Source organism: Hemiscyllium ocellatum, chromosome 31 (genome assembly GCF_020745735.1).
Source record: "Hemiscyllium ocellatum isolate sHemOce1 chromosome 31, sHemOce1.pat.X.cur, whole genome shotgun sequence".
In the NCBI taxonomy this organism is placed as follows: domain Eukaryota; kingdom Metazoa; phylum Chordata; class Chondrichthyes; order Orectolobiformes; family Hemiscylliidae; genus Hemiscyllium; species Hemiscyllium ocellatum.
The window spans coordinates 18,688,039-18,701,370 of NC_083431.1; the positions used below are offsets into that span (position 1 = coordinate 18,688,039).

At 39.8% G+C, this 13,332-nt stretch overlaps 1 protein-coding gene across 2 annotated transcripts in view; it reads left to right on the forward strand.

The window, feature by feature from the left end:
- Positions 1-946: 946 nt before the first annotated feature.
- gosr1 (golgi SNAP receptor complex member 1) overlaps positions 947-13,332 on the forward strand; it is a 108,516-nt gene continuing 96,130 nt past the window's right edge. The window contains exons 1-2 of one of the 2 annotated variants that reach the window (XM_060847895.1): positions 947-992; positions 8,143-8,263. In XM_060847895.1, coding sequence (XP_060703878.1) covers positions 962-992; positions 8,143-8,263 — 152 coding nt within the window. In that variant the 5' untranslated portion in view covers positions 947-961. The remainder of the gene's footprint in view (positions 993-8,142; positions 8,264-13,332) is intronic. The other variant, XM_060847896.1, reaches the window with a different exon arrangement.

A 13,332-nucleotide genomic window follows, 5' to 3' on the forward strand; every position in this document is an offset into this window, starting at 1 on the left:
AGCAGAATTAGACTTTCAGCACATTAGTCTACTCTGTTATTCAATGAGATCATGGCTGATTTGAAAGTCCTCATTTCCTCTTTACTGCCTTTTCCCCATAATCCTTAATTGCTTTACTAATTAAACATCTGTCTATTTCAGCCTTGAATATGTTGTCGTCAAGAATTCCACAAATTCACTAACCTCTGAGAGAAGATACTCTTCCCCATCTCTGCTTTAAGTAGGTGACCCCTTATTCTGAGATTATGTCCTCTGGTCCTAGACTCAGGTGCTTGGGAATACTGCAAGTTTCTCATTGTTTTTTGAATGTGGCCCTTTTCGGCTTATATTTTGTGTTGGTTGTTCTAAAATTAAATATTAAAAGCTGCAGATAGTGGAAGTGTGACACCGTTGGGTTACAGACTACGGTAGTAAAGAATGCAGCAGACTTAATATTTCAAATTGTTGATCTTGGGACATTTTCTTTCAATGCTTTTTTTTTACCCTGTTTTTTATTATGCTTTGCAACATCCTTTCACGCTCCAAACAAAGCAAATTTTGATCCTTTGCATCGTAGCTTCGGGATTGCATTTGATTCCTGGCGCTAACTTTCCCACAGTTTGATTGGCCCTGACAATGTAGCAAGAGCGAGGGACACATCACACACCGCAACAGCTGACCCTGAGCTGCGCGCGTGCGCACTGGGCTGGCTACGGACTGGCCCCTTTAAGAATGTGGCAGGTACCATAATCCCGGAGGGGAGTACGATCAACATTGTCTATCCGGTATGATATATAGACTGGATTCTACGGGATATTTAGAAGTTAGATTAAAGTAAATTATCTGCATACAGCGGCACTCTGCGGTGATATTTCTGTTCAAATGAGCAAGTGTATTTATTCACTGTCAGCTGCTGGTAGAGACCTCCCTCTGAAAGCCGTGGTAATGCAGCGTTCCAGGTGGGTGACGTTGGAAAACAAAAATGGCGGCGGGGAACAGCAACTACTGGGAAGGTGAGGGGTGGGGGCGACGGGCGACGGGCTGCGGGGGTGGGGGGGCGAGCGGATAAAAAAATCCACACCGTGAAGGAGTAAAGCGTTCACCTCTTCCGCCGCAAACCTGTATTCTCTGCCCTCCCCCACTGCCCATCCTCCCTAACTGTACCCCCGACTCTCTCCCTCTCCCCCCTCCCTGACCCCCCCCCACCCCAACCAAGCGGCAGTAAAAGCCTCTTAGGCCATTCTCCAGGAACGTGTGGGAGCAACTGCCTGATGATATCTAAAAGTCCATCTGCGTAGTGGGGGCTAGGTATCAGTAATGCGGTTGCTGCCAAATATTCAGCCTGACCCCCTTTCCCCCCCCCCCACCCAAAGACCTACAGTGTGAGAATGTCATTACCCCCCTTGGATGAATTTGGGGTGGGGGCGTGGGGTAGAATCCTGTCCAACCCAATGTTATAGGATATCTAAGGAACAGCTGAACAAGTTTCCATCTTTGCCTGTCACACAGCAGTCTGGGACATCTTAGTAACTTTAGAGGCTTTATAGTGCAATGCTAGTGCTCCTGCCTCTCACCTAGAAGCCCTGGTTTCTAGTCCTTCATTCTCGAGAAGTGTGTAATGTCTTTAGGCTCTTGTGGTGAACTGATAGTGTCCCTATCTCTCAACTAAGTAGTGCAATAACATCTCTGAACAGGTTGGTTAGAAAATGTTTACCTGAGTCGAATACAAATCTGTATTGTACGATTTCAGGAATCTCTCATAATCTGTATAGCTTCACTTTATATAGTTTCAACTTTCAGGTTTACACAGGAGGAGGTTGGATTTGATTTTTGTGGATTAATATATTCTCTGATTTATAATGTAATTTGGCATTTACACAGGGGCTGTTGTGGTACAGTGATTTTGACCTTAACTCTGGACCAGAAGGTTTGCACTTAAGCCCCAATTGCCCCAGAGATGTATTGTTACATGGCCAAATAAGTTGATTAAAAGCAATTTAAAAACAAATTATTTTATAATCCATCCATAAGCTGCAGTTGAGGAAAGATCTACATTTCTAAAATTTATATCACAAATTCAGAATGTTCCAGCTTTACTCCCTAACAACCAATGAAGTACTTTTGAAGTGTAGTTGCTGTTCTAGCAAAAGCTGGCAGAACCTGACCTTCCTTTCTCAGTTCCAATGTTTGCTTATTTCTTTCTTTCGACAACCATGCCTAAATCTCACTTCAATTTAGTGCCATAGATTCATTTTTATATACCTCAATATACTTCATTTTTTCATGGCTACACTATCTTGATATTCTTTTTTCCAAAGTTACATTTTTGAGATGGTCCTTTATGTGCTCGCTTGCAAGTAACAGCAGGTGGAAAACAGTTTGTTTTAGTACAAAGAGACCTTGGAGTGCAGGTTCATAGCTCATTGAAAGTAGAGTCGCAGGTAGATAGGGTAGTGAAGAAGGTGTTTGGTATGCTTTCCTTTATTGGTCAGAATATTGAGTACAGGAGTTGGGAGGTCATGTTGCGGCTGTACAGGACATTGGCTAAGCGACTGTTGGAATACTGTGTGCAATTCTGGTCTCCTTCCTATCAGAAAGATGTTGTGAAACTTGAAAGGGTTCAGAAATGATTTACATGAATGTTGCCAGGATTGGAGGATTTTAGCTATAGGGAGAGGCTGAACAGGCCGGGGCTGTTTTCCCTGGAGTGTCAGAGGCTAAGGGGTGACCTTGTAGAGGTTTACAAAATTATGAGGGTAATGGATAGGGTAAATAGACAAAGTCTTTTCCCTGGGGTCAGGGAGTCCAGAACTAGAGGGCATAGGTTTAGGGTGAGAGGGGAAAGACATAAAAGAGACCTAAGGAGCAACTTTTTCACACAGTGGGTAGTACGTGTATGGAATGAGCTGCCGGGGAAGTGGTGGAGGCTGGTACAATTGCAACATTTAAGAGGCATTTGGATGGGTAAATGAATAGGAAGGGTTTGGAGGAATATGGGCTGGGTACTGGCAGGTGGGACTAGATTGGGTTGGGATATCTGGTTGGCATGGATGGGTTGGACCAATGGGTCTGTTTCTATGTTGTACATCTCTATGACTCTATAACTGTCGCATTGCTCAGGATGTACTTCAGTGATAATCTTCATATACTGGATGAAGTCCTTGTGAAAATTTAAACTTCTTTTTGTAACTTTTGATTGCAGAGTGTAAATGACAAGTGAAAGTATGATTCAAAGATGTCAAGATGTTTTAACAATCCAAGGTTCTATACTTCAGCAAGACTATTGTCTTTTGTATAACATCATTCAGTCATCTTTTCCCAAATGTTCACTTTTGCTTCTGATACCATTTTACATCAATTTCAGGACCATACACAATTAGCGATGAATGTATTAATATGCAAAAATCATTGATTTGTGCTTTAACATGCAATTTACAGTTTGCTTCCATCATGGGTACATACAGAGCTATTGAAGTTGCATCTGTCTTTTTATATAATACTGGGTTCTGAAGAAGAATCACTGCACCTGAAATATTGACTCTGCTTTCTCTCCATAGATGCTGCCAGACCTGTTGAGTTTCTCCAGCTATTTCTGTATTTGTTTCAGATTTCCAGAATCCACAGTTCTTTGGGTTTTGATCTTATATGCACCCTATGTTTCAGTAAAAGTACATAGCATGTTTGTTAGCTACTGAAAAGATAAATGTCGACCAGTGATCCATCTAATGTTTACAAGTAGAATTCATGAGGATGTGTGTTTGTTAATTTGTACATTTTTTCTTGTTGTATATCATGCATTGACTATCTTGTAAACAGGAAGAGATGAGAGATTCCCATGTTTGTCAAAGGATTACAATGTGAAACAATGTCATCTCTTTAGTGACTGGCAAACCTGCTATGCACATTCCTGAATTCTGCAAAATGGAGTGCTGTATGTGTAAAGTTAATCCTGGCTGTCAAGTGTTGTCTGTCATTTTTTTGAAGATGTTTGTGATGAAAGACTTATTTAGTACTTGAAAGGTGCACTGATACAAAAATAGTTTTGTATGTTGCAGGGGAAGAACCATTAAATATGGAAGAAAACATGATTTGGAGTGATTTGGAGCCATGAGTGAATTAACTAGTTAAGATGATGACTTGAGCTTATAATTCTCCATCCAGTGTGCTGTGGAACCTCAATCCTGAATATGTTCAAGACAGAAATTGATAGGTTTCTGAGACTAATGATGTTATGGGATATCATGATAGAACGTAGAAGTGGTATTGAGGAGAAGGTTAGTCACAGTCTAGTTAAATGGTGGTGTAGACTTGATCTGCTGAGTGGCCTACTCATGTTCGTACTCTGAAGTTTTGTCTGAATCATGACTTCAGTTGAAATGTATTCTCAATATGTGTTTTGTGCAAGGTATAGAGGTGGATATCATGAATGAGTGTTTACTTGTGTTAATTGTGCTGGTTTTCATGTTTTACTATCATAGAGGGGATGCCTCTGTAATATTAGTGGTGTCTAAATTTTGCTGATTTGAACACTGATGCAATACTGTTAGTTTTAAGTCAATATTCAGTTATAAGGGGAATTTGAGACCAAATTGTTCTTTTAAATTATGAGTTAATTGTTACAGGGGATTTCTGTAATGTAGTTTCAGAGATAATTTTCTGAAAAGTACTTGAGATGGTGGTGCTCCAAGTAACCATTTAACTGAATGAAGGATATGGGTTAATAGCTGTGATTTTTCACAGGAGATGACCAGTCTCTCCGAACGCATGAATAGAGAAGTTGGCTAAGTTATTGATCTCATTTGTAGAGAAGAGGAACTGCCCTATTTCTGCCTCGGTTAACCTTGCCCCTAATGTGTTATCTGCAGAGATCACTCTTCATAGTTGTGTTTCATCTGCCGAGAAGACAGAAATTATTTGGAAAGTGGAAGAAAGGTAACCAACAGTCAAAGTCTGAATGTAGTCTGGGGAGATGTGTGTAAAAGATAGGAAAATAGAAATTGTAAACCTGTCGTAACTTGTAACAAAAGTGTTTTGTTTGATGTTCTGAATAATACTAATATGATCAGAAATCTGAATAAAGGCAAAATAAAAAACAGTAAGAGAAGAAAATCCAAGTTGGAGATTTGGAGAAATGCTGAGTTTTGTTTTATTACCATCTATTGTTACTTTCCTCACTCCTCTTTCTTCCTTTTAAAAACTATTGTTATAACAATACATGATTTGAAGGTGCCGGTGTTGAACTGGTTTTAACTTGTACAAAGTTAAAACTCGTACAACACCAGTCTATAGTGCAAAAGGTTTACTTGGAAGCATTAGCTTTCAGAACACTGCTCCTTCAGGTGGTTGTGGAGCATAAGATCATAAAAGATAGCTAAGTTCCATACCCATAAGGAGGGCCTCAACCAGGACCTTGAGTTCATGTCACACTACAGGTGACCACCATTGCACTATACACACACACGCACACTCTCACACTCTCACATGCATCCTCTCACAGACTTAGACCACTTTACATACTCACACCCACACATATACAATCTCTCACAGACACTCACAACCCCCCACCCCAGACACGCACACTCCTACAGACACACACACTCCCACACTCATGCATGCACCCTCTCACAGACTTAGACACTCTATACTCACATACTCCTACACTCTCAACCCCCCACCCAAGACAGACAGAGACACACATAAAAACCCACATGCACACATATATACATTTGTGGGGTGAATTTGTATTTGCAGAGTTACATTGTACTTTGCTCAAAAACTACATGACTCCATGTAAGACTCTGTTAAATCACTTTTTAGATTCGAATCAGTCCAAACATTATGGCACAGACAGGGGACTAACACCTTCAACATATTATCTGGCTGTCACTAATTGTAGCAGTTAACCTGAGAATGTAACTTTTTAAAAAAAAAGTTTTGTGATTTACATATGAAAGAAGTGAAACTATCATGGTATTCTAACAGATGGAAGACTCAACAAACAATCAAGGTATTTTTCAATGTATAATTTCAGTTAGCTCACACTGTAAACTTTTGCTATAAATTGTTCTCTCCACAACCACCTGATGAAGGAGCAGCGCTCCGAAAGCTAGTGCTTCCAATTAAACCTGTTGGACTATAACCTGGTGTTGTGTGATTTTTAACATGATAAAACACAGAATTTATAGCAAAAGTTCAAAGTGTGATATAACTGATAATGCGTTTATTTTGCTTTGTACTTGCAGAATTTTATTTTAATTTGCTCAAAAACTACATGAATCCATGTAAGATTCTGTAAAATCCCTTTTTTAGATTAGAATCAGTCTGAATATTGAGGCACAGACAGCCTCTCACAGGGCACCTCACACCTTCAGTGTATTATCTGAGCTGATATGGCACCTATTGTTAAAGTGCACTTGAGAATGTAACTTTAATAAAAGTTCTGGGATTTGTATATGAAAGAACCGAACCAACATGATCATTCTAAAAGATGAGAGATTTAACAAACAATCCCGATCTTTTTCAATATAATTTCAGTTACATCACATTGTAAGCCTTTGCTATAAATTCTGTGTCTTACGATCTTGTACTCCACAACCACCTGATGAAGGAGCAGTGCTCCGAAACCTAGTGCTTTGAAATAAACCTGTTGGAGTATAACCTGGTGTTGTGTGATTTTTAACTTTATAACAATACAGAACTTGATTAGGTGCATTCAACATAATGTCTGTATTCATGTATCCAGATAAACTGTCTTAATGTGCAGTAATAAATATTTCATCTTTTAAGTCTGGTTTAACTCGACTATTGCTGAAAGGGCTGTACAACCCTGGTATCTTTCTGCCTTACTAGGCAGTGGCCTCTCTGCTGGAGAGGGATACGCTGATGGCTTCTCACATTCAGTTCCACCAATATAGTGTTTAAATCCGGAAGAAGAGTAAACCAGAATACATCTCCTTGTTCATAGTTGCTTAAAATGTCAACTGATAACATTCCTGATGAAGGGCTGATGCTGGAAATGTCGATTCGCCCGCTCCCTGTATGCTGCCTGACCTGGTGCACTTTGCCAGCGCTACACGTATTGACTCAGATCTCCAGCATATGCAGTCCTCAATTTCTCCTAAAATGTCAGCTGTAATGGCTTTTTCTGTGTGCTACTTTTGGTGGCAAAGATAGTCATGCGGATGTATTGAAGCCATGATCACATTGTATAGTACTTTGGTCAACCTCACTTATTGTGTTGATTTCTGGTCATCAAGATACAAAGGTATGAGTACAATGAATAGCCACAATGCTGATCTTGAGTTTAGGGGGTTCAAAGTATGAGGCGCTAAAGAAATTGACTGTTTAGCTTTGAAGAAAATTTCCAAACAGTGAAAACTTAGGGTTTTTTTTAGGAGTAAGTTTTTAAGTGTTTTTGGGACACAGGTTCTCGAATTATTATAGTTAAGATTAGTGCTGCTGTCAAGAAGCATTGTCTCCATACTGCTGAGTGAGGAAAGTTTGGCGTTAAGCCCTAGTCCAGAGATTTTAATGCAAAGTAAGGGAATGTCAGCGGTGCTAACTTTAGGATAAGATGCTAAATCCAAACCCTGTTTCCTCTCCAAGGTGATATAAGAACACATTTATAGAGCAGCCAAGCTTCCTAGTACGTTGGTATAATTTATCTGTCATTATCACAAGTTAATTGGTAAGTTATATCATTTCGCAGATTTTGGTATTGTTTACTGTCATCTCCTACGTTACAATAGAGACTGGAGTTGAAATTTACTTTGATCGTGAGGCATTGGTAAAGTTACTACATAAGTTAAACTTCTTGATTTACTTAAGGTGATCGGCATTTGGAATGGACTGTTGGAAAGAGGTTTAAAACTAAAACCAGTTGGGTGCTGCAGCAGTGACTTTGTTTCAATGACATTGGCTTGAATGTCTTTTTCAAATTACATTTATGATCTTTTGTTATTGATAAATTGCAAATGATTGGATAATTGATTTCATTTAATACTGTTCAGATTTCAGGTGTGTCTTGTACTCCATTCACTCAGGATACTCGAGCAAAACCTATCTACAATTATAAAATCTGATCCAACTTCCTCCTTCCTCAATATTTCCCTCTTTCTTATCTAGATGAAGGTTGCTTAATTTCTCTTGTGTTTGTTTCAACAGACCTGCGGAAGCAGGCTCGGCAACTGGAGAACGAACTTGATTTGAAGCTGGTATCCTTCAGTAAACTTTGCACAAGTTATAATGGTGCCACGACACGAGATGGACGACGCGACAGGTATAGGTACTACACTGCAATTTCTTTTTTTCTCAACTGTACTTCCCTGAACTGTGAAGAAAATATTTGCTTTTTAAACAATTGGAGATATAAACTAATTTTTTTTTTAAAGATTACCCATGATTTCATACTTAGAGTATTGCTGAGAAAGTGTTGGCAAAGCTTTTTGCCTTGCACTCCAAGATAATTTGCAAGAACATAATTTGCAAAAGGAAAACCAGCATTTCTACTGCATGGTCGGAATGCACTAATCGGTTGGCAAATGGACTTTGGTTGGAGAAGTTGCCATGAAGAATACACCAATTATTGTAGACTGACACTTAATTGCTAGAATTTTTAAATTTTAGGCCAGGCAGGTTGATTCTGGTTAGAACGTTGCCCTGAGACATAAACCATAGAAATGAAATGGGTGCAATACATGTACATGTTCTTTTTGTATGCAAAGAATGAGGTTCTGTATTAATATATGTAGCTTCCAGTGTATGCAAGAGTCCACACTTGAAGCGTCAGTGAAAATCCCAAATTGTGTGTCAGCATAATTCTTTGCACACTCTTATTCAACAACTGCTGTCAAATGCAGAATAGCATCAAATGTTGGAGAATGTTGCAAGTCCCAAACATGAGCTGGTTAGGTATGTGTGGTACCTTGCTTCTTGAAAGATATGCTGTTTGATACAATCCTCCAGGCTTTGGCAAGTGGTTTATATACTTGGCATTACACTGGCACCGAAATTATTATTTCACATTACTCATTAGTGAAATAGTGCTGTCAAGCCAAAATGACATTCTGCCTATCTTTTAGTGGTGAACGCCTCTCGAAATTGCATGGTAGCAATGTAAGACTGCAACTGTTGCTCAAACTTTAATAAAAAGCTTAACCTTTAGGGTAATCTGCGATAGACTGGGCACTTACTAGGATCAGGCCAAGGATCACAAATAATTCTGAAATAAAAGCAGAAATTAGATTAGATTAGATACAGTGTGGAAACAGGCCCTTCGGCCCAACAAGTCCACACCAACCAGCCGAAGCACAACCTACCCAGACCCCATTCTCTTACATTTACCCCTTCACCTAACACTATAGGCAATTTTGCTCGGCCAATTCACCTAACCTGCACATTTGTGGACTGTGGGAGGAAGAGAAACTCAGCAGATCTGGCAACATCTGTGAGAAGAAAAGAGCAGAGTTAATATTTTGAGTCCAGTGATTGTTCATTGCTACAGGAGGTAACCCACTAGATGTTGTATTTCAGAAGTGAGTTTGAACGTAGGTAGACCCCATTAAGACATTTAAGGAAATAGAATCATAGAATCCCTATAATGTGGAAACAGGCCATTTGGCCCAACAAGTCTCCACTGACCCTCCAAAAAGTGTCCCACCCAGACCCAAACCCATTCCCCTACCTTATTACTCTACATTTTCCCTGACTGATGCACCTAACCTACACATCCCTGAAAACTGGGCAATTTAATGTGGCCAATTCACCTAACCTGCACATCTTTGGACTGTGGGAGGAAACCCACACAGGCATGAGGAGAATGTGCAAACTCCACACAGACAGTCATCACAGGCTGGAATCGAACCCAAGTGCCTGGCACTGAGGCAGCAGTGTTAACCACTGAGCCAACGTGCAGCCCTCCACTCAGATACAGATAGAGATGCAGATTCAAGTATCACAAACTTCCCTGGAGAAAGTGAGCACTGCAGATGCTGGAGATCAGAGCTGAAAATGTGTTGCTGGAAAAGCGCAGCAGGTCAGGCAGCATCCAAGGAACAGGAGAATCGACGTTTTGTGCTTGAGCCTGAAGAAGGACTCCTGCCCGAAACGTCAATTCTCCTGCTCCTTGGATGCTGCCTGACTGCTGCGCATTTCCAGCAACACAAACTTTTCAGCTCACAAACTTCCCTCCTATGTAAGAAATATGTAAAGGGATGCAATTCATGAAGCCCTGTTTTTTTTTTGCGTTGGGCATAGCAAGGATTCCATGGCAACACCATTTATTTGGACATGCTTTCATTGAAAATAAACTGAACTGTATGAGTTCCTGAGTTCATAATTTCAGCTAATACTGATTCATGCTGTGGTCGTAGGTACAGATTGCAATTATGTAGCTCTGCTTCACAGGTGTCTGTAGTTTCCTTGGGTATTCTTTGCAGTGGGCACCTGCATTGCTGTCCATGTGCCTGTATGATCTTGGCAAGTTTGGAGAAATCCTTTTCCATATAAGTAGAAAACCAACTTGCGACTGTTAAAACAAAAGGTCTACCCCACTGTGTCTGTTCCAACCTGGCAAATGTCCATTTGCTAGTTCATTTCTATGGGCAATGTCCTCATCAGTTGACCTGGTTTAAAATTTAAACAGTAGTTAATTGTCAATCAGCTTTAATAGGTGCATTCTCCATGGTGATCTACCTGCCTATCATTTGGCACTTCCTGCTAATGTGGTATAAATGGTGGCATTCTCCTTGTACCTATTTTCCAAATCAACCTTGTTATTACACACTTCTGGAGCAGGTGGGACTTGAACCCGAGTCTCTTGGTTCAGGGGTAGGGACGTTATAATTGTGCCAGAAGAGGGCCCCCAGGCTTTCTACTTGTATTGGTATTCTTTCAAATTGTCCTGATGAGTGCAGGATGAAAAATTTCAACAAGGTATCTTTTTGCAGCAATACTCAAGCTCTGTATGACCAAATGCCTACTTTAATAATTGTGCTCTTAGTTTAAGGTTCTTGATGATTTTTGTTGGTTGCTATAGATCATTGAGTGAAATATAGCCTTTGAGAAAACATGCAGAAATGTTGAAAGGTGTTCTCACTTTTGTTCCCTTATGTATTACCTCCTATTTTAACAAATATGTTCCAGCAGTTGTTCAGTTTTAAAATGTTCTCAGTTTATATTAGGTTTTCTGGTCACAGTCTAATCACAAATAAAGAACAGAAAGGTTTGCATCCTTATTTTGATTTGACCTTTTTGGCTTACAGTTTACAATATAATGCTCAAGTTAGCTCTGTGAATACTTTTGCAGGGGAACCTCGATTATCCGGTATTCGATTATCCGAATTTTGGATAATCTGGCAAGATCGCATGGTCCCGATGCTCGGCTAAAGTATGTTATTCGATTATTTGGCATTCGATTAACCGAACAAAATACTCCTTGCCTGTGTCCTTTGGTACTCGAGACTCCTCTATAATTTGCATTATCTCTGATTGCTATTTTGAGATGCATTTTATTGCATTTGTTCATTATTCATCAATAATGTTATATGATATCACATTCTATTTTACATATGCAGTACCAGGACAGATTAACAATATTTAACAATTTATTCTTAAAAATAGATACCTTTTTTATTTTGGCCAGTTGTTTTCCCTTTTACCCAGAGTTATTTTCTTCCTTTTTTTCTAGCATTGAGAAATAAGCCACTTGTAGTGACCTTACCACACTCCTACTTGACACTTGACTCACTATAGTCAATGGATTGAATCTGGGTCCTTTCTAAACTTTGTTATTCAGTTTATCATTAGTTATCTGTAGATTTGTTAATGTAATCTATCTGGAAAGCATGTAGTGTTTTACTTTTAAACAGCTCAGTGCTGCCTTTGTAGTTGCTGCTTTCAACACTTGGGCTGATCAATTTATGTCTCCGCATCTTGAGCAAGAATAATTTTTATTGGGAGAAAGCCTACCAATGATTTATTAACTTCAGGATCTAATGATCAATGATCCTAAAGCTCAGATTGAACCAAATAAAAGAGTACTGCACCTTTTGATTCACTATGTCCATTATTCGCTCTTATTAATGCTTCTATCATTAGAATATATGCAATGTCCTGGTGTCCAGTACCTATTGTATAAAATATCTTCTATCGCCTTGTGGTATTCTTTCTGTAATGTAAATGAAACTAGTTGAGGGTTTTACATGAGGGATTGTGTTGTGAAACTGGGGAATGTGATGCTGCTGTCAGAATTTATTATTAATGCATTTGACAGTTAAAGTGACACTTGTGTAGATTTTTTGGCAGTGCATACTGTTTGTTCAGTCAGCCCGGCACGGTGGCACAGTGGTTAGCACTGCTGCTTCACAGCGCCTGAGACCCGGGTTCAATTCCCGACTCAGGTGACTGACTGTGTGGAGTTTGCACGTTCTCCCCGTGTCTGCTTGGTTTTCCTCCGGGTGCTCCGGTTTCCTCCCACAGTCCAAAGATGTGTGGGTCAGGTGAATTGGCCATGCTAAATTGCCTGTAGTGTCAGGTAAGGGGTAAATGTAGGGGTATGGGTGGGTTGCGCTTCGGCGGGTCGGTGTGGACTTGTTGGGCCGAAGGGCCTGTTTCCACACTGCAAGTAATCTAATCTAATCTAATTAGGATGGCTGATAAATTATTGCAGTACACTTTAGTTCATAGTACTGATCAGTGAACTTTGAAAGTAATCACATGTAAGGAAGTTTACACTGGCTGAGTAATTTCTGTGCCATAGACTGTCCAAGCTCTTTCCCCCAATGATAGCTTGTCATTCTGCAGAGTTGGTGTTCTCTGAAAGTACCATATTCCTTTTCTTTAGTAATCATTTAAATTCTCATTGTATAGCACAGATTGAATCAGATAATTTGAAAATGTTTAGCAAGAGAATTTGAGGGAATGAGCATCATCTCCAAGAGGATTAGCCTCTAACAGTATAGTGTGAAACAACATAAGCCCAATGTTATGCCAAGGGAGAATAGAGTTAGAAATGGGATGGATTTTTGTTGAAGATTTATGAATTGGCTGGCAACTTGTAATGTGTCCTGATTTTCAGTAAAACATTACATCGCAAAATGGGAGCCATAGAATTTTCTTTAACAAGCAGGGTCTTTTTCTGCGCTTTCCCCTGCTCTTGTCTCCAAAAGGAGAGCTAAGGTGTTGTAATACAAGATCTAGCAGAACCCTTCAGAGGGTCATCGCATCCTTACCCACATTTTTTGTTGAGTGATCCATTGACTCCCATTTTGGAGGCCAAATATAGTACCTCTTCAATTCAAACCAGGAGTCTTCCTGATCTGTGTAGCTTGGTACTGTCCTTGTCGATGTATTTAC